Here is a 20,424-nt window from a genome sequence, read left to right on the forward strand (position 1 = left end):
GACACTGATCCGACCACACTTAGACTATTTTTCTCTGATTTGGTCCCCAGGATTTGAAGGGGATAAATTAACTGTGGAAAGTGTTCAAAGGCCTATAACATAGATGGTTTCAGGACTGTACCATGTTAGTTATGAGGATCGGCTGAGGGAATGTTGACTGCAGAGTTTGGTGGATAGAAGAAGAAGAAGAAGAAGTGATATGATTGAGACTTTTAAACTGTTGAGAGGTGGTTACAGGGTTGACACTGGGGAGTTCTTTCGCTTGGTTGAACAGCAGGAAGGAATGACGACAAGAGGCTATCCCTGGAAGTTACAAAAGGAAACTGTGAGCAAGAGAGTGAGGAGTGGTTTCTTTGCATGGAGGGTGGTTGAGCCGTGGAATGCATTGCCTGATTGAGTGGTGGGAGAGGGAACAGTCAATGAGTTTAAGGAGTGGTATGATAGACTTGGTGTTTCCTAGGAGGGACCTCCCATGATGAGTCTTTTGACTCCTTGGAGGCCTAAATAATAATAATTTATTTACAGTTATAAGTATCTGAAAGTCATTTTTGTCTGTTTACAAGGTCTTGATATGACCTCACTTGGACCATTGTGTGCAGGTCTGGTCTATGATGATGCTGATACAGTGGAGAGATTGCAAAGGAGAGTGTTAAAGATGATACTGGAATTGTTGAATACAGATTATGAATCAGACTATTAATTTTCGGGCTGCAATTCCAGCAAACCAAAAAAAGAGGGGTGATATGATTGCAACTGACAAACTTCTGTAAGGATCCAACAGGATACCAGTAGATAGATTAGAATTTTTCATTTTATTTAAGGTGGAGAAAGGACGAGAGGGCATCCATGGAAGTCATATGAATGCAGTTGAAAATAGGGTGACAGCTAGATTTTTCTCTCGTAGATCTTCAGTTGTTTGGTGATGATTCAAAGTTGGGAAGAATTATAAGTAGCACTGCTGATGTTAATTCCCTTCAGGAAGATTTAAATAGACTTTTTACTTGGACAAAAGAGTGTGGTTGTAGTTTTAATATCAATAAGTGCAAGTCCTGCATTTTGGAGTGCTGAAATATAAGGCTATGTACTATATTGATGGTGCTGTACTGGAGGAAGTGGATGACATTAGAGATTTGGGAATGTTCGTTGACAGTAGACTGAAGTTTAGAGGGCATACAGCTAGTGTTGCAAAGGCTGCACATCATAGTGCTGCTATGACAAGAAGTTCTCTAACATGCAAGGATAAGGAAGTGGTTGTGCCACTCTATACAGCATTGGTCAGGCCACACTTGGACTATTGTGCTTAGATCTGGTCACCTGGTTTCATTGTGATGTGGAGACATTGGAGAGGGTTCAGAGGTGAGTGACTAAGACAACATTGGGACTTTGGAATGCTGGCTATGGAAAGAGAGAGAGATTGAAGAAATGTGAGTTGCAGAGTTTGGTGGAATAGGAGGAACAGAGGTGATATGAAAGAGACATTTAAGTTAGTGAGAGGAATTTATCAGATTAATCTAGAAGGAATTACAAAACGAGTAGATGGTGAGAGGGGAAGAACCAGAGGTCATATCTGGAAGTTATCTAAAAGTGTGGTGAAGAGGGGTGTAAGGAGTAGATTTTTTGTGTAGAGAATTGTCAGTGAATGGAATGCATTACCTGAATGTTAAGTGTTTTAAGATTCTATATGTTAAATCTGTTGTCAGTTGAATGAGCCTCCCACAGTAAATCTGCGACTCCATAATAATATATATAAAAAATAATAATAATAACTTTACACCAAATTGTGCTCTCTGTGTCACTCAAGGGATATAACTCGAATTTGAAAGCAAGAATTTGTAGAAAGGTTAGTGGATTAACTCGGGAGATTAACTCATTTTTATGGAGACTGATCAGTATAACCATACAAAATACATAAGAGGTGGAAGCTAGATTGGAGATACAGTGGTATCTCGCTAATCCGAACCTCTTTAGTCCGAACCTTCCAGTAATCCAAACTGGGGTTTGAAAGAAAAAGTTTTATTTATTACGTATTATTATTTTGTGTATTATTTTTATTTAATAATTATTATTTTAACTATTATTATTTATTTTATTATTATTACAGTAGAGTATTTTTTCATGTTGTCGATTCTACAGTCATACTGTAGGTCTATTTTGATTTATTGTGTGTTCACGTTTACCTGGGAAGCCGTCGAACCTGAAGCAATTCGAGCATCATGGAAAAACTGTGGCCTTCTAGAATTTACCAAGATAATTACGGTGATACACAAAAAGAGGAAATTCAAATCATGTATAATTTGGTTAAAAATATAAATCCAGATGTTGAAATTTCACAAATAAATGTTACGGAATGGAAAAAGAGTAACACATAAAGAGGCAGTTGACAGTTTTAATATGTGTATAGAATGGGATAAGCAGAATGATACGCCATTCCACAAAATTTTATTGCTAATGCAGCTCCGAGAAGAAGCATTCGAAAAAAGTTTAGCTTCCAAGAAGCAAAAGAAAATCAGTGATTTTTTTACAAAAAATCCCCGCTATCCCTCTAGCATTAAAACTGCCTCCTTCAGGATGAAATACTCCAATAAAGTGGTCATTGAACAATTCTACTATGTCCTCTGCATCAGTCACTCTATTCCCGTTTTTATCCCAATATCATTCTTCCACAGTCATTTCTCCTCCTACTGGCCAAATATCTAAAAAATTCCCTAGGATCTTCTTTCGATCTTAGGGCTAATCTCCTCTCATATTCCAGTTTCGTCTTCCTTACCATACTAGTCACTCTTCTGGCCTGTGTCTTATACTCTTCATGCATCTTCTCTTCTCCTGTCTCCTTATATCTCTTCCACAACCTCTTTTTCACATGCAATTCCTATTTAATATTGTTTGTCATCCACTTTACTCCAAATCGTGTCCTCTTGTTCACTCATGGTATACAACTTACCATTGCTGCTAACAAATATTCTTTCATAATTTCCCATGCACTAATGATATTCCGGCTTTCCAATTCCTCCCTCCATTAAACTTCCCCAAGTTGATGTCTTAGACTATTATAAATCACCTGCCTTATAATTCTACATATGTTCCCATCTCTTTGATTTTTTTACACTATTTATTTACACCACCACTCAAGTCATTTGTTCCCACCATCACAATCATCTCGTCCACCCTTTCACCTCTCTTAACTGCCAAAGCCACCCCTTCTATCATTACTCCTGGCAAACACTCCTCACACATCCTATCTTGAACACCAGGGATCATTGAGTCCCCCATACATTATACCTCTTACCATTCCCTCTCTTCTATTGTTTCCATTTTCTCCTCTTCTTTCATTCCCATGCCTCTCTCCTACTTTTTCATTTTCTCCTCTTCTAGCACTCCCATACCTCTCTCTCATTCCATTCTCTTCTCTTCTAGCACTGCCATACCTCTCTCTCATTCCGTCTCACCCACTGTTTCCATTCTCTCCTCCTCTAGCACTCCCCTGCCTCTCTCTCTCATTCTGTCTCTCCGACTGTTTCCATTTCTCTCCTCTTCTAGCACTTCCATACCTCTCTCTCCTGTTTCCATTCTCTCCATTTCCATATTCAATTCCATTCTCTCCTCTTTTATCATTCACAAATTTCTCTCCTCTCCTATCATTCCCAAAACTCTCTCTCTCTCTCCCCTACTCCGATTTGACTTGCATTTATCTCTTCCATTCTTCTAATCTCATCTTTCATACTTATCATACTTCTCCCAAGACAAGTCCTGGAGCAACAAGGTCGGTTATTGAGATATATGCTGCATTTATTTCCTCCCACTGCCTGTACTTGAAACACACATGCACCCCCATCCTCTCTCACAAGCCAGACATCCAATTCACTAGATGCATACATGTTGCAAATACTGCATGCCACAAGCTCCCTTATTATTATAATGGGCAAATGAATGGGGATTTCAGTTTGATTCAGCAGAATGTAAGGTCTTGTGGTTTGGGAAACATTGATGGGATGCTGCATACTCTATGGGAGGAGTTATATTGCAGGAAGTAGGGGAGACAAGTGATCTGGGATTGATGATTGATAGAAACCCAAAATTTAAGGGACATATTGCAAAGGTAGTGAAGGTAACACATAGGATTGCTGCAATAATGAAAAGGACATTGACCTGCAGAGATAAAACAGTTATCATTCCATTGTATAAATCTCTGATCAGACCACACTTAGACTGTTGTTCTCAGATTTGGTCCCCAGGATTTGAAGGGGATAAATTAACTGTGGAAAGGGTAAAAAGGGTACAAAGGTGGATAACAAAGATGGTTTCAGGACTGTACCATGTTAGTTATGAGAATCGGCTGAGGGAATGTGGACTGCAGAGTTTGGTGGATAGAAGAAGGAGAGGTGATATGATTGAAACTTTTAAACTGTTGAGAGGTGGTTACAGGGTTTGACACCGGAGAGTTCTTTCACTTGGTTGAACAGCGGGAAGGAGTGATGACAAGAGGCCATCCCTGGAAGTTACAAAAGGAAACTGTTTGCAAGAGGGTGAGGAGTGGTTTCTTTTCATGGAGGGTGGTTGAACTACGGAATGCATTGCCTGATGGAATGGTGAGAGCGAGAATGGTCAATGAGTTTAAGGAGTAGTGTGATAGACTTTGTGTTTCTCGGGGGGGGGGGACCTCCCCTCAATGAATCTTGATATACTTTGTGTTTCTTAGGAAGGATCTCTCACGATGAGTCTTTTGACTCCATGTAGGCCTGAATAATAATAATAATAATAAATACTAGTGGTGGTCGACAGTAGATGGCGTTGGTATAGTTGTGGTCAGTTGGTGGATTAAGTTGTGGAGACAGTTGTAGAGCAGGTGCCCCCCCCCTTGATGAGTCCATGAAGGTGTCAAACAATAATAATAATAATTTGAACATGATGCAAGTTTTCTGCTTTTATCCCTTTTCAGTCTTTTCCTTGAATTTCTGTTTATAGCAAAATTCAAAAGAGCTTCAAGGAGATTTTGAAGAAAACTAATTGTGATATGCTTCTCATGTACACCCTTGACACACTTCTTAGAGACTCTAAGACTTCGATAAGAAATGGAATTTTGGGTGGAATTGTTATTGTTTTCCTTGCAGTAAAAAATTAGTCCAGTGATAAATTCATTGTGAATGTTTGCACTGAAGCTTCTATTAGTACTTCAGATGCTGACTGATTTCACAATAGATTACTTGTGGCTTCATTTGGGTAAAAAAATATAAATGTAAGGTTGACAAATAAAAGAAATAAATTAAAATGATAGGCTGGTAGTTCAGAACTGTTGTAATATGAAGTCAAAAATGGGGAGACAGTGACCCATTTTCTAGCATTATCTATCATCAGGTAAAAGGTTCATGACTAGGATTAAAATGGATTTTTTATATTATTTCTTTTATATTATATATTTTAGTTGTTTATTTAGAAACTAATATCTGATTAGTTTCACTTGTACTCAAACTGGTTGGTTTATCAGGTTTTTTGTGCTTTATAGCACAAAATGTGTGTGTGCGTGTGAGAGAGAAAAAAACAGACCATCAAACTTGTCTAAACACTATAAATTAAAGATACCAAGAAATTATATACTTGGTTTCGTCCTTTATCCAAGTGTAAGCAAACAAAGTTTGCACCTGAAGTATTTTCAGGACTGGGGCAACTCGTATATAGAAGCTAATGACTTCACATCACTTGCTTTATTATTCCATAATGCAAAGCACATATCCTTATGGACATGTATAATGCTTTGCATTTTGGGAAGAGTCACCCCAGGCTGGTTTCATTATATAAGTGAAGGGAGGTCTCCAAAAACTCAGGCAATCCCCCAGATCACTCTAAACTCAGTGTGAGCGACCTGAAAGATCACTTTACTCAGTGGTGGTTCCACTCAGTGAGACAGGCCCACCCTTCCATGGATAGGAATCCTCAGCAGTGGTTCTGCCCAATGGCAAGCTCACTGCCACCACCACCAAGCAGAGCCTTAATCTCAGCGGTGGCTCCACTGATAGGCAAAAATCCACCCCCGAGCAGATCCTCTCATCTCATTGCAGTGACCATTTTAACACTAACGTGCATCAGTGAGAGCCAGACCCAGAGGTGATACTGAGGTTGAAGTAATGCAGAAGTCATACAAGTAGAGAAAAGGTGTCGCACCTTATTATTAAAATACTCTGGATTAGAGATGGTTGTTGGAACTTTTTACACTTGGTTATACTATAAATTAAAGATACCAAGAAATTATATATATATGTTACCGCTAAAGTGCAGAAATCAGTTATTCTACAGATTATCTAGGTATTCTGCAGATTAACTAGGGTGATCCGTTAACATGTGGAAAATTGTTTCATTTCTCAAATTACCTAGGTAATCTGCAAATCACCCAGATAATCTGCACATTACCTACTAGGCACTCGTTAAAGTGAAAATAAGATCTTTGCTGGAACAACAGCAATTCAAAAACTCAATACAAATAATCAAACAGTTTAAAATATTATTACAATTAAGGAAATGAATTTGCAAAACATATGATAAAATTATGTTTACTTATTAGTGCAATCTAAAAATTGGTGACACTTTGAATTACATAGCAATTGGTTTTTGCGACAAGCACACCTATTTGTGGTTCATTTAGATTTACAGTCACATTTTCTGAAACCCTGCCCAGTTCCAAGGGATTGTTTTATTGCTGTTTGACGTAAAGATATTTCTACAGCAGGGACATCTTCTTTCGACAACAAGACACTGACGAAACCAAACTAAAAGTGGAGGGAGAGGGGGAAAAGGAGTAGGGAAAGAAAATGAGAGATACAAACTTTTGAACTTTAACAATATGGAAGGCGTTAATGTGCACATTACCTAGGTAAAATGCAGAAAACTCTTGATTCCGCACGTTAATGAGCAAATCAGTTAATCTGCAGATTAGCTAGGTAATGTGCACATTAATGGCTTTCGAGCTTTAGTGGTAACATATAGATTAATCCTTTATCCAAATGTGAGCAAACAAGTTTGCACCTGAACTATTTTCAGCACTGGGGCAACTCGTATAAAGAAGCTAATGACTTCACATCACTTGCCTTAGTATCCCATAATGCAAAGCACATCTGACTTCTGCATTACTTCAACCTTAGTATCACCTGTAGGTCTGCTCCCACTGATGAGACCTCAATAAAGGTTCAAACTGGTCTGGGTAGTGACCCTTCCCATAATGCAAAGCGTTATACATGTCTATAAGGATATTATTATTATTCCTGATACCTCCAAGGAGTCTGAAGACTCATCGCGGGAGGACACCTACAACTGTCTCTACACCGAACCTCTACTACAAATCAATGCCATCTACCGCCCACCTCCAACACCACCACAACTATTATTTTTGTCTGTAAATTGCATGTGTTCTGAAGAATATGTTTTGCATTATGGAATACTAAGGCAAGTGAGTGGTACGAAGTATTAGATTCTATTATTTAGTATCTATTTACTATTTAGATTATATATTAGATTCTATATACAAGTTGCCCTAGTCCTGAAAATACTTCAGGTGTAAACTTTGTTTGCTTACACTTGGATAAAGGATTAAACTAACTATATAATTTCTTGGTATCTTTAATTTACAGTATAACCAAGTGGAAAAACTCCCAGCAATTTTCTAAACACTGAAAAATCCAAAAGATAAATTGATTAGTCTTAAAACACAAATGTGAAGTATGCCATGCATTAGCTGTCATCATGCATAGACTGAAGGTGATTATTGGCAAAAATAAAATCTGAGATTTTGAAGGATTTCACGAGAGATTTCCAGATGTCATTTGCTATAAGACATTGATTTCTGTTCAAAGGTCCAAGTGAACAGATACCTAATGGATTCTTTTTGAAGTCTAGAATAAAAGTTTTCTTTGACATATGGCATAGTGGATAAGGTATGGTTAGCCAGACCAGATCTTTTCTTTTATTTTATGCTGAACATCTCCCACATGTTCTTTCCTTCTCACTTTAAAGAGTTAGACTTCCGTTGACATGTAGAAGTCTTTAATAGATTGCTTCACACGCCTGATTTCAGTTTTCAGCTAATCATCTTCAAACCATGCTAGAAAATGAGTAATTCATGGCACAATCTGCTCTCTCCATGTGTTTTTGATTGTTCATGCTACAACAGTCTTGACCAGCTTTTCATATTTATTTATATATTTTATTTGTCAACTTTATGCTTATATTTTTTATCCAGAGGAAGCCACAAGTCATATATGGTGAGGCTAGTTAGTAACTTCTTATTTAGTAGTTTGTATTTTTAATCTTATGACTAAATAAACCCAGTTTTCATTATTAACCATTTTGGTCAAAAATTCATTCTTCACATTCAATTATGTAGATAATGAATCGGAACAAATTGCTGGTATTAGGTAGATCCACAAATACATAAGGACTGCTTAAGGTGTGAAGGGCATTCTAATGCCCTCATTGTAAGAGGTCCCTACCAAAAAAAAAAAAAAAAACTGCAATGAAATAAAATAAAAACAACAGAAGATAGTTTAAAGTCATTGCTTGAGTTTCATACACTATTTTTCATATTATTATTATTATTATTAACATCATCTGACCTCCATGAAGTCAGACTCATCATGGGAGGTACAACTATTACACATAATACTCATCCAACTGTGCCTTAAACTGATTCAATCTGTCTACATTCACCACACATTCAGGGAATGCATTCCACTCTTCATGCAAAGAACCTTCTTCTCATTCCCTTCTTATACAGTTTCCAGCAATAGCCTCTTGTTCTATCTCCTCTCTCCCATTCTCTGAAAAATCTCTTACATGTCAACCTGATAACAACCCTTGACTAGCTCATATGTCTCAATCATATCCCCCCCCCCTTCCTCCTATTCATGAGGATTTTCAGTTACATTCTCTCAATCTGTCCTCGTACTCCACATTACAAAGATCGCTAACCACATTTGTGAATGTTTTCTGGGCCCTTTGTAACATATCCTCATTGCCATGAAAACACAGCAACCAAGTCTGTGCACAATAATCCATTTGGGACATGATCAAGGCCTTATACAATGTCATCATAACCATTTTATTTCTGAATGTGATGGTCCTCTGCATCATTGCCATTATCCGATGTAACTTCTTCACAACATCAGGTCCTTGTCCTCCATCACTCCTAGATCTCTCATCTCTTCCTTTAAAGTTTCCCCTCCAAGTGTATAATTTACATCTCATCATTGCTTACCAAATCTCAAAACCTTACACTTTGCAACATTGAACTGATAGTTCCACGTACCTGCTCATTCATGCCATCTATTCGGGTCCTGTAAGGCCATAACATCTGCATTGCTCTCCCCAATTTTGTATCATCTGCAAACAGCTGCATATCACTAGTTAAACCCATTCCAATATCAGTGATATACAAATTGAGCAACAATGGTCCCAAAACTGACTCCTGTTGTACACCACTGGTGACCTTCCTCTTTTGGGATACTGCACCCCCATATACAACTTTCTGATACCTTTCTCTCAGCCAGTGACTGATCTAAATCAGAAGTCTGTTATCCAATCCTCTGTTTCAATTTATTTAACCACTTGTCGTATGGTAATCTATCAAAAACTTTTGCATCAATCTTATAAAGCCCCATGAGTAATTATTATTATTCAGGCCTCCATGGAGTAGAGACTCATTGTGGGAGGTCCTTAACACAGTCTATCATACCACTCCTTGAACTCATTGACCGTTCTTGCTCACACCATTCTATCAGGCATTCCACGGTTCAATGCAAAAAAATGCACTCCTCACCCTCTTGCTCACAGCTTCCAGGGATGGCCCCTTGTCATTGCTCCCTCTCGCTGTTCCACCAAGTGAAAGAACTTCCCAGTGTCAACCCTATAACTGCCTCTCAACAGTTTAAAGTCTCGATCATATCACCTCTCCTTCTTCTATTCACCAAACTCTGCATTTCACACTCCTTCATCCCATCCTTATAACTAACATTGTATGGTTCTGAAACCATCTTTGTTATCCTCTTCTGTACCCTTTCTACGGTTAATTTATCCCCTTCAAATCCTGGGGACCAAATTTGAGAACAATAGTCTACGTGTGGTCTGATCAGAGTCTTATACAATGGAATGTAACTTTTTTTATCTCTGCAGGTCTGCATCCTTCTCAGTATTGCAGCAATTATTTGAGTTATCTTTGCAATATGCTCCCTGAATTTCAGTCTTCTATCAATCATCACCTCCAGATCTCTTGTCACCCTTACTTCCTCCAGTACATCTCTTGGAATCTTTGGAATGTTTGGTTTCTACAGCAGGGTCTCGCAATTATCCATGCCTGAAGCGGGATTAGAACCAACAGCCTATTGGTTGGAAAGCTGATACACTAACCACTAGGCCAACCAGGCCAGCAAAAAGAGAGAGAGAAAAAAAAAAAAACTCCTGTCAGCCCCTGACGAGAACCTACCAATCTATTATTTGTTCCCATCCTCTAAAGCTTATACACCAAACTTATCATGAAATCATTTAATAAATGCTTTTGCAAAGCCCAAGGATGTCACAATATATGAATCTCCCTTATCCAATATGTTTTTCACGTTATCATAAATTGTAAGTAGTTTGCTAAAATAGGACCTTATCATTTGCATATCCATGCTGACAATCATAAAAATTCTATGTCCACCGAATATAGTGCCTAACCAATTTCTTCCATACCTTGTAAACATAACAATCTTATGTACAGGATTAACTGGTTTTTGGTTCTCTACTCTTGTTGAGGTATGTTACATCAAAATATAAATATCAGTTATAAGGTGAATTACATTTTTTTTCCTTTTAAATTACAGCCATTAACAGTTATTTTGACATGATACTGTATAAGAACATAAAATCTGACATGTATGTGTAAGAACATAACAGTTACTATAGGACAATATTATCCATTTACATGAGGTTGACAGTTGATTAATATTCGCACTGTTAAGCACAAGAAGTCTTTCTTCCCCCTTTCCTTGGGGAGGATGATGTCACTTCTATGCTGGAAAGTGGACTATGATACAGTCGCCCTGCTCAGCCAGGAATTGATTCCGTTGATTCCTGTCTTAGTTGGAAAGATCTAAGGTGTTGTTTTGCCTGTGGTGGTGATGCTCGTGTAGGATCTGACTTCTCACCTTTTGTTTGAAGGCTGCAAGGAGTTGGTCAGCTTCCTCTCTCTGTGAAGTTGCTGTGCTGTTTGGTTTTGTATGTCTGAGGTAGAAGCTGTATATTACTGCTTTTGGAGTGATGAAGAGGTAATTGCAGAATGAATGATTATTTGACTCTGCATGAATGAGATTGAAATACTCCTCATCTGTATGAAGACTACTACAAGTGAGAGCTGCCGTTTCCCGAGACAAACCGATTAATTGGGTGTTGACTGGGCATTCCAAGTAGATATGCCAGACTGTTCCTGATTGGTCACAGAACAGGCAGTTATCTGAGACATCTGAGTTAAATTTTTCGCAATATAGTTGGAGTGGGTAATACATTGTGCCACATTCTCCACTGAATGTCTGCATCAGGTCTCTTGGCTACAACTGCAGATATACAGACAGGTCTGTAATTGGAAACTTTTGTTCTAGAACTGTGCTTGTTGAGTGGTACTATTTTGACTTCTTTCTACTCCTTAAGAACCATTCCCACTGCAAGACTTCCATTAAATAACTAGTCACAGGCATAGCTAATAGTTTCACACATTTCTTAAAAATATATGAATAATAGTTTGTGTGGATTCCCATAATGGATTCTCATAGTCTCTCCTAGGAGATGCCTATATAATAACAACACACACAGCAACTAACTATAGATCTTTCATCTTCAGAAGAGATGTGACATCAGCATCTTTTTATATCACCTGAATTTAGTATAATTTTTTTTTTTACTTTCTGGAATATGTTTATCACTCATTTATGTTTATATTTTTTTAATTCTTGTATGTCTTTGGTTATTGGTATATATATATTTAATATATTAATATTAATATTAATATTTTAACTTAATATTTTAATTTACAGTATATACTTTTTTTTTTTAGATTTTAATGAACTTCTGATATGCAATGCAAATTTTCATTTTATAACAGAAGCCTTCAAAAATAACTTCATGCAAAAATCATCAGAAAAGAAGCCTACTTTTTCAGTTTCATATCTCCAGGTTTTAAAATTAGATAAAGAATATGAAACTGTAGACATTAAAAAAGAGACAGAATTAAGTATTGAAGATGTGTCAGCTGTATGTGATGCAGTGCCACCATATGGACAAGAAAATAATGCACTACAAGCTACAGTAATTGAAAATAGTGAACCAGTGTCTATTCCTCATTTACCATCTGTTAATAAAAACTCTCCACAGAAAACATCAGATGATGATCCTCTCAAAGAAGAATCTATTTTGGATAAGATAAAAAATATAGTTCATAAATATGAAGCTAGTAAAAAAGACTTAAATACTCAGCCAAGAATCTGTGGTGAAACAGAAGACACAGTGGTACAAAATTTGGAAGTAAAAAAATTAAATGATCCAGTTTCTGAATATTTTAATTTACCTTTAGAAAATCCAAGAATTAGATCTGTTCTAGACTATGTAAAAAAATTAAACAATGTAACAAAAAATGAAGAGATGCATGTGTTTGCAGAGATCCCAAAACAGAAGCCTTTACCAGAATATACATTGTATTTTCCAGAAGTTTCAAAGCTTAATGTGGAACAGGGAAAAGAATGTTTTGAAGAATATTCCTCAGATGAAGAAAATGAGCAAATCATTATGCTGAATAATAAAAATATTTCAAAACTGTCAAAAAAAAACAAAAACACTATTTCGGATTTTGCTGCCACAGCTTATTCCTGCATGCCCTTGTCTGACAAAAAAAACGTTAACACTCCTTCCGTTAGAATGTCATCACTACTGTCCAGTAAGCACTCGGAAGATAACTTAGAACAATCCAAAGAGAGAACAATTCCTGAAAGAGCAGCTGCTTCACAGCATGATACACAAATTTCTTTTGAGAAAAATAAAACCAGAGAAACAGATGAGCCTATTGCAGATTCTGTTAATGATCAAAACATGTTTTTAATGCTCATAAAGTTGATGAGTGATTTAATTGTATTTTATAAAAGAATAATACCTCCATATTTTATTTTGCAATTAATTATCATCGTTTTAGTATTGTTAAATATGCCACTAGATTCTCGTTCTTCCTTTTTTTGTGGGTTATTAAATGGAGTGCTAATCTCATTTATTGGATACAGTATCTGGAATATTAGAAATAAATCAACCAAAAAAAAACTTGTAATTCCTGATTATAACTCTCTTCCTCCACTGAAAGTCCACCCTTGTGATTTAACATTTGAAACCCCTGTTATCTATAAGGTAAGTGAAAATTATTTATCATTTTGATCATCTTTATTTCCACTTAAAATACATTAACTTGATTTATAGTGCTCCTCTTGAGAATGAAATATTTAGTGATCATAACTGGAACATTATACCAGATCAAAACAAAATTTATGATGTTTTGCTTCTCTTGACATTTATGTCCATTCAGCTAGTTTAATGTAATTTGCAACTTTATAATGTATGTTTAAACATTTTAATTTCACAATTTGAAATATATAATTTATACCATACCAAAACAATTATTATTATTATTCAGGCCTCCATGGAGGCAAGAGACTTGTCGTGGGTTGAGTCATCATGGGATAACACTCATCATATGATAGACTATCAAGTAAGTCTATCATATGATGATGGACTTGTTGACCGTTCTTGCTCTCACCACTCTATCAGGCAATGCATTTCACAGTTCAATCACCCTTCATACAAAGAAACCACTCCTTACCCTCTGGCTCACAGCCTTCTTTCACAACCTCCAGGGATGGCTCCTTGTACCTGTAACTGCCTCTCAACAGTTTAAAAGTCTCAATATCACCTCTCCTTCTATTCACTAAACTCTGCAGTCTACATTCCTTCAGCTGATCCTCATAACTAACATTGTACAGTCCTGAAACCATCTTTGTTATCTTCTTCTGTACCCTTTCCATAGTTAATTTATCCCCCTTCAAATCCTGGGGACCAAATTTGAGAACAGTAGTCTAAGTGTGGTCTGATCAAGGTCTTATACAATGGAACGATAACTCTATCTCTTCAGGTCACCTTCCTTCTCAGTATTGCAGCAATCCTCTGGGTTACCTTCACCACCTTCCAATATGTTCCCTGAATTTCGGTTTTCTCTCAATCATCACCCCCAAATCTCTTATCACCCTTACTTCCTCCAGTACATCTCTTGGAATCGAGTATGCAAACCTCCCATCGATGTATCCCAAACTTCAAGACTTTACATTTTACTTCATTAAACTGAGACCCCTCCCCGATTCATTTGCCCATCTGTCTAGTTTATTCAAATCCTCTTGCAGGGCCACCACATCTGCACTATTACTAATAGCCCTTCCCAGCTTCACATCATCTGCAAACAACTGAATATCCTCTTGCAGTCCATTAACAATGCCATTGATATACAGGTTAAACAATGCAGGTCCCCGTAATGATCTCTGCAGAACCCCATGACCTTCTGCTTCCTTGATATTGCTTGATACTTGTCAGTTCTTTAGTACATTCTCTCAAAACCCATGGTGAAATACCATCCATTCCCACAGCTTTACTAACATCTAGAGTACTCAGTATGTGGAACACATTCTCCTCTTGCACCTCTAAACCTTGAAGCTGCCCTAACCCTCTAGTATTCAAATTGACTCCTCCAGGATGAAATACTCCAATAAAGTGTTCATTGAACAATTCCACTATGTCCTCTGCATGAGTTACTCTATTCCCATTTTTATCCCACAATATCATTCTTCCATGATCATTTCTCCTCCTACTGGCCACATATCTAAAAAATTCCCTAGGACTTTCTTTTGATCTTAGGGCCAATCTCTTCTCATATTCCAGTTTTGCCATCCTTGCCATACTAGTCACTCTCTCGGCCTGAGTCTTACATTATTCATGCATCTGCCCTCAACCCCTCTCCTTATATCTCTTCCACAATTTAGTTTTCACTTGCAGTTCCTGCTTGATATTGTTTGTCATCCACTTTATACCAAATTGTGTCCACTTCTTCACTCATGGAATGCAGTTTACTATTGCTGCTAACAAATATTCCTTCACAATTTCCCAAACACTAATGATATCCTGGCTTTCCAATTCTGTCCTCCATGGAACTACCCAAGTTAATATCTAAGACTATATTAATCACCCATCTTATAATTCCACATATATTCCCTCCTCTTTGATACTACTGCATGTCTATTCATCTTCCAAATCAAATCAACACGGTCACTCTCTCCAACTGGGGGAGAGATGTCATCTCAGTTATCAACTCTTTTGATGCTATGATCAAATCCAAAACTCTTGAACCTCCTGTTCCCTCTAGTACATGTTGCCTAAGACATTTGTCCCTCAAGATTGCTACATGCATTTGCTTCTTCCCAGCTTATACTGCTATAGTTAAAATCTCCCATAACATTCATTCTTCTTGCACTTGCCAAGCTTAACTGCCTAAACATCTCCTGCTCCCCACCCTCTGTGCTCCTTGGCTTGTAGCAACACCCTACTAAATATCCTGTATTTCCCACTTTTTCCTCACACCATATGCTTTCAAAGTCATCAGTGTTGCTGCCATCCAAAGCCTCCATTCTTAGAAGACATAAGTCATCACTTATTATAAGCAGTACTCCACCACCACATTTTCCCTTCCTATCATGCCAAAAAATGCTGTACCCTGCTACTTCTATTCCTGTTATTATATCTTCTGTCAACCACGTCTCAGAGATCCCAATAATCTTTGGCCAGGCTGATGCTATCAGCGCTACCAATTTATCTTCTTTATTCCGGAAAATCCTGGATTAGTATAAAGCATAAAAATGTCACTGCGTCTACACCTATGATAATCCTCTCTAGACTCCACTGGACTCATTGTTACCTGATGTCGTGCCCTTTCCCCCAAGCACTCATTCCCACAAGAGTATTCCCCCCCCCCCGCTACCTTCCACCCTGGGAATTCTAGTTTCCCTGCATTGACACACCAACTGGTTCAGAAAACATCAATCTCTCCAGATGCCTATGTCCTTCCTCATTCAAATGCAAGCAGTCTTTTGCATACAGTTCCTTTCTGTTATGAAATGCCCTCCAAGTATCCATGTATTCCAATCCTCTCTTCTGACACATTCTGGCTATTATGCTATTCATTATTAGTGCTCTTCTGCTCAGCTCATCACTATCATACCTTGGCAACACACACACAATTTTTCCTCTCGGCATTTTCTTTTGTACAACCTCAAGCAAGAATCTCAGATCTCTTGCCACCCGATTTACATTGCATCATTCGTGCCACCATCACAATCATCTCGTCCACCCTTTCGCCCTGCTTAATAGTCACACTCTCTATCGTTCCTCCAGGTAAATACTCCTCTGGCATCATATCTTGCACACCATGGATCATCGAGTCTCCATACATCATAGATATATGGAGACTCGGTATGGAGACTTACCATTCTGTTTCTTGATTGCTCACCTGCATCCCTCACTCTGTGTTCTCTTACTTACCTGTTGTCCTGGCATCACTCTATCACTGGTTCCAGCACTCCCTCTCATTCTTCTTATTCCCTCTCTTCCACTGTTTCTATCTCTTCTCTTCTATCATTTCCACACCTCTCTCTCTCTCTCTCTCTCTCTCTCATTCCCTCTCTTCTGTTTCTATTCTCTCCTCTTCTATCATTTCCACACCTCTCTCTCTCTCTCTCATTCCCTCTCTTCTGTTTCTATCTCTCCTCTTCTATCATTTCCACACCTCTCTCTCTCTCTCATTCCCCATCTTCTCTCATTCCATCTCTTCTGTTTCTATTCTCTCCTCTTCTATCATTCCCATAACACTCTCTCACTCCTACTCTGATTCGCCTTGCATTCATCTCTTCCATTCGCCTAATCTCATCTTTCATACTTCTCATCTCATTCCCAAGACTTTCCACCTCCTCTTTCAGCTCATCTACCCCTCTCTGCAAGTTAGGCACTCTTACTCGCCATTCATCCTCCCAATCATGACCATCTTCAAAAACTTCACAATCATTCAAGCCTTCCACATTCCCCACTCTTATTTTTCATTCATATTTCACTCGTCATTCTCACCTATCACATTACTCATCTCTCGAGATTCTCTTGCTCCTGACACAATGAGGTCGGTTATCGTAATAACTAATTCACTAAATTCCTCCCATTGCTGACATTTTGTGCATATAAGCACTCCCCCCTTTTCTCACCTGCCACATATACCACATATCTAACTGCTGAGATGCATACATACCATAGGTACTGCATGCCACAAAATCCTTTATTATGTTATGCAAAATAAATGGAGGAAGATTTGGTGACACGTCATTCATAATCAGAGCTGTGGCTGCCACCATCATTCACTCAGTGCCAAGGAACTACTACAACTAAACGCTAATAATACTATTAATAATAATAATAATAATAATAATAATAATACCAATACTAATAATACTAAATGCTAATAACTACAATAAATAATGAAAACTTATCTCCTCTTCCACCGCATATGCATCTGACTCTGCTTTGTCTTCTTGATAACCCAAAAATGACACAATATAACAACTAAACTCCAAAAGCAACATCACTAAAGAACACTTGTGTTACTGAGAAAAAAAGTAGCACAATTTGCAACAGAAGTCATGAAGAATATATGATATATGTGATAAGAAGTTACGTAGAATATACAGGTAACCCTCATGTAAGGTGGTACTTATACAACGTGGTTTCGCTATAACACGGTCTACAAATTGTAGCAACCCTTGTTCAACATGGTACTTATATAACGTGGTCTACAAATTGGAGTTACCCTTTATCTTTTCATATATTTTTCAAATTTTATCTTTCTTAAATTTGTGACTGCCCATATTGTGCATTGAAAAATAGTGTTAATTTCTTTTCGAATTATTAGTTATAGAATTACAGTAACCCTCGTATAATGCGATACTTATACAATGTGATTTTGATATAACGCGGTCTACAAATTGTAGTAACCCTTGTTGAACATGGTACTTATACAACACTGTTTCGATATAAGACTTTCTACAAATTGTAGTAACCCTTTATCTTTTCATATATTTTTTAATGCATGACTTAAAAATCAAATTTTATCTTAGATAAATTTGCGTCTGTCCTATCGTACATGTAGTTATAAGTAGCGAATTTATATTAGGGGAAATAGCCTTTAGCACACATGTACGTCAATTGTTTGCCGTATAAAATATTTATTGTTGAAAATTGTCTTCATTTTCTGCTAGGAAAGCACATTAAAAATCATAAGTGTGTTAATTTCAAGCTGAGCACTTTATTTTTTGGTGAGTTACATACAATATGTAATGTTTTTTATGTAAAAAAAATTTATTTTTATAGTAATGGCCACTTAGAGCACTTTTGCGATATGGTTGAAAACGAAATTAGTGAGTTAATTGATGGGGAAATAGATTTAAATAAGGATAAACTGGTATAATTAATAGATGACGTCGAACCAAATGGCAGGGAAATTCTGCCAAAGATTCTGATTGTGATGAATTAAAGAATTCAGTTTAAAGAAATTAGCAGAAGGATTGGACTTGGCAAGAAAGTTATTTTATGGATAATGATCTCTCAATGGAGCGCTCCGGAAAATTCACGAGACAATTGGATATTTGTTTAGCTCCATATTATGAACTTAATAAAAAAAATTGCAGCATAGTGGTAAGCAAGGTCTTATTATTGACTTCTTGATAACTAAACCAGCTGAAGTATGCAATGAGAATTATACAAATGATGTCCAAGAGATTTCAAGTGATGACAACGTCCGGCCACTCATAAATAAAGAACATCTACGAAATGATAGTTTTGAAGAAAGTGATGACGATTAAAATATACACATGATTTTATTGAGGTTTGGGGCACATCAATGGGATGCTGCATACTCTATGGGAGGAGTTAAACTGGAGGAAGTAGGGGAGACAAGAGATCTGGGGTTGATGATTGATAGAAACCTGAAATTTAGGGGACATATTGCAAAGCTAGTGAAAGTAACACAGAGGATTGCTGCAATAATGAAAAGGGCACTGACCTGCAGAGATAAAATGGTTATCATTCCATTGTATAAAACTGATCAGACCACACTTAGACTATTGTTCTCAGATCTGGTCCCCAGGATTTGAAGGGAATAAATTAACTGTGGAAAGGGTACAAATGTGGATAACAAAGATGGTGTCAGGAATGTACAATGTTAGTTATGAGGATCAGCTGAGGGAGTGTGGACTGCAGAGTTTGGTGGATAGAAGGAGAGGTGATATGATTGAAACTTTTAAATTGTTGAGAGGTGGTTACAGGGTTTGACACCAGGGAGGTCTTTCGCTTGGTTGAACAGTGGGAAGTAGTCATGACAAGGGGCCATCCCTGGAAGTTATGAAAGGAAACTGTGAGAAAGAAGGTGAGGAGTGGTTTCTTTGTATGGAGAGTGGTTGAACCATGGAATGCATTGCCTGCTAGATTGGTGAGAGCAAGAACGGTCAATGCGTTTAAGGAGTGGTATGATAGACTTTGTGTTTCCTAGGAGGGATCTCCCTCGATGAGTCTTGATAGACTTGTGTTTCTTAGAAAGGACTCCCACAATGAGTCTTTTGAGTCCATAGAGGCCTGAATAATAATAATAATAATAATAATAATTTTGTCTAAAACATTTATGTATTATGTGCAATGAAGTTGACATACAATTTATAATTTTTTATAATTTTATACTATGCATTTGTTTCATAGTTTATGTTTTCTTAACTTACATGAATTACTTGAATTAAATAAAAACATATTTTTGTTGGATATGCCATCATTTATACAATCTTTAAAAAAACGATTTTGGAACCTAACCCTACTTTTTCTATGTGATCTGAGTCTCGCATAACACAATTTATATAACACGCCATTTCTATGGAACCTAACATCTGTGTTATACAAGGGTTACCTGTATTTTAAATTTATTAACATAAGTGCAATTTCTAATTGATATGCAAGTGTCATGGTTGCAAGAAAAAAATAAGTATCATGTTAAATTTTGAAGTACAATTGAAGTTACTAAATGTTTTAATATTATTAACATCACTCCTTTTTGTGGAGTCAAGACTCATTCCAGGAGATCCACACTATCATACATAAATATCATTAAACCATGATTACCTATCTCCACAGAAAGTACAGTTCACTCTTAATACAAAGAACTTGCTCCTCACTCCCTTGCTTACATCCTCATTTAACTTCCAGGAATGATCTCCTGTTCTACCTCCATCTCTCTCTCTCTCTACTGAATGA

At 37.2% G+C, this 20,424-nt stretch overlaps 1 protein-coding gene across 5 annotated transcripts in view; it reads left to right on the top strand.

Moving 5' to 3' along the window:
* LOC150097110 (testis-expressed protein 2-like) overlaps nt 1-20,424 on the top strand; it is a 254,835-nt gene that overhangs the window by 27,839 nt on the left and 206,572 nt on the right. For all 5 annotated transcript variants that reach the window (XM_090407014.1, XM_090407018.1, XM_090407016.1 and 2 more), the window contains exon 2: nt 12,068-13,401. In XM_090407014.1, coding sequence (XP_090263140.1) covers nt 12,136-13,401 — 1,266 coding nt within the window. In that variant the 5' untranslated portion in view covers nt 12,068-12,135. The remainder of the gene's footprint in view (nt 1-12,067; nt 13,402-20,424) is intronic.

Source organism: Typopeltis vanoorti, chromosome 17 (assembly GCF_054136105.1).
Source record: "Typopeltis vanoorti isolate ZY-2024b chromosome 17, IOZ_Tvanoo_1.0, whole genome shotgun sequence".
Classification (NCBI taxonomy): Eukaryota; Metazoa; Arthropoda; class Arachnida; order Uropygi; family Thelyphonidae; genus Typopeltis; species Typopeltis vanoorti.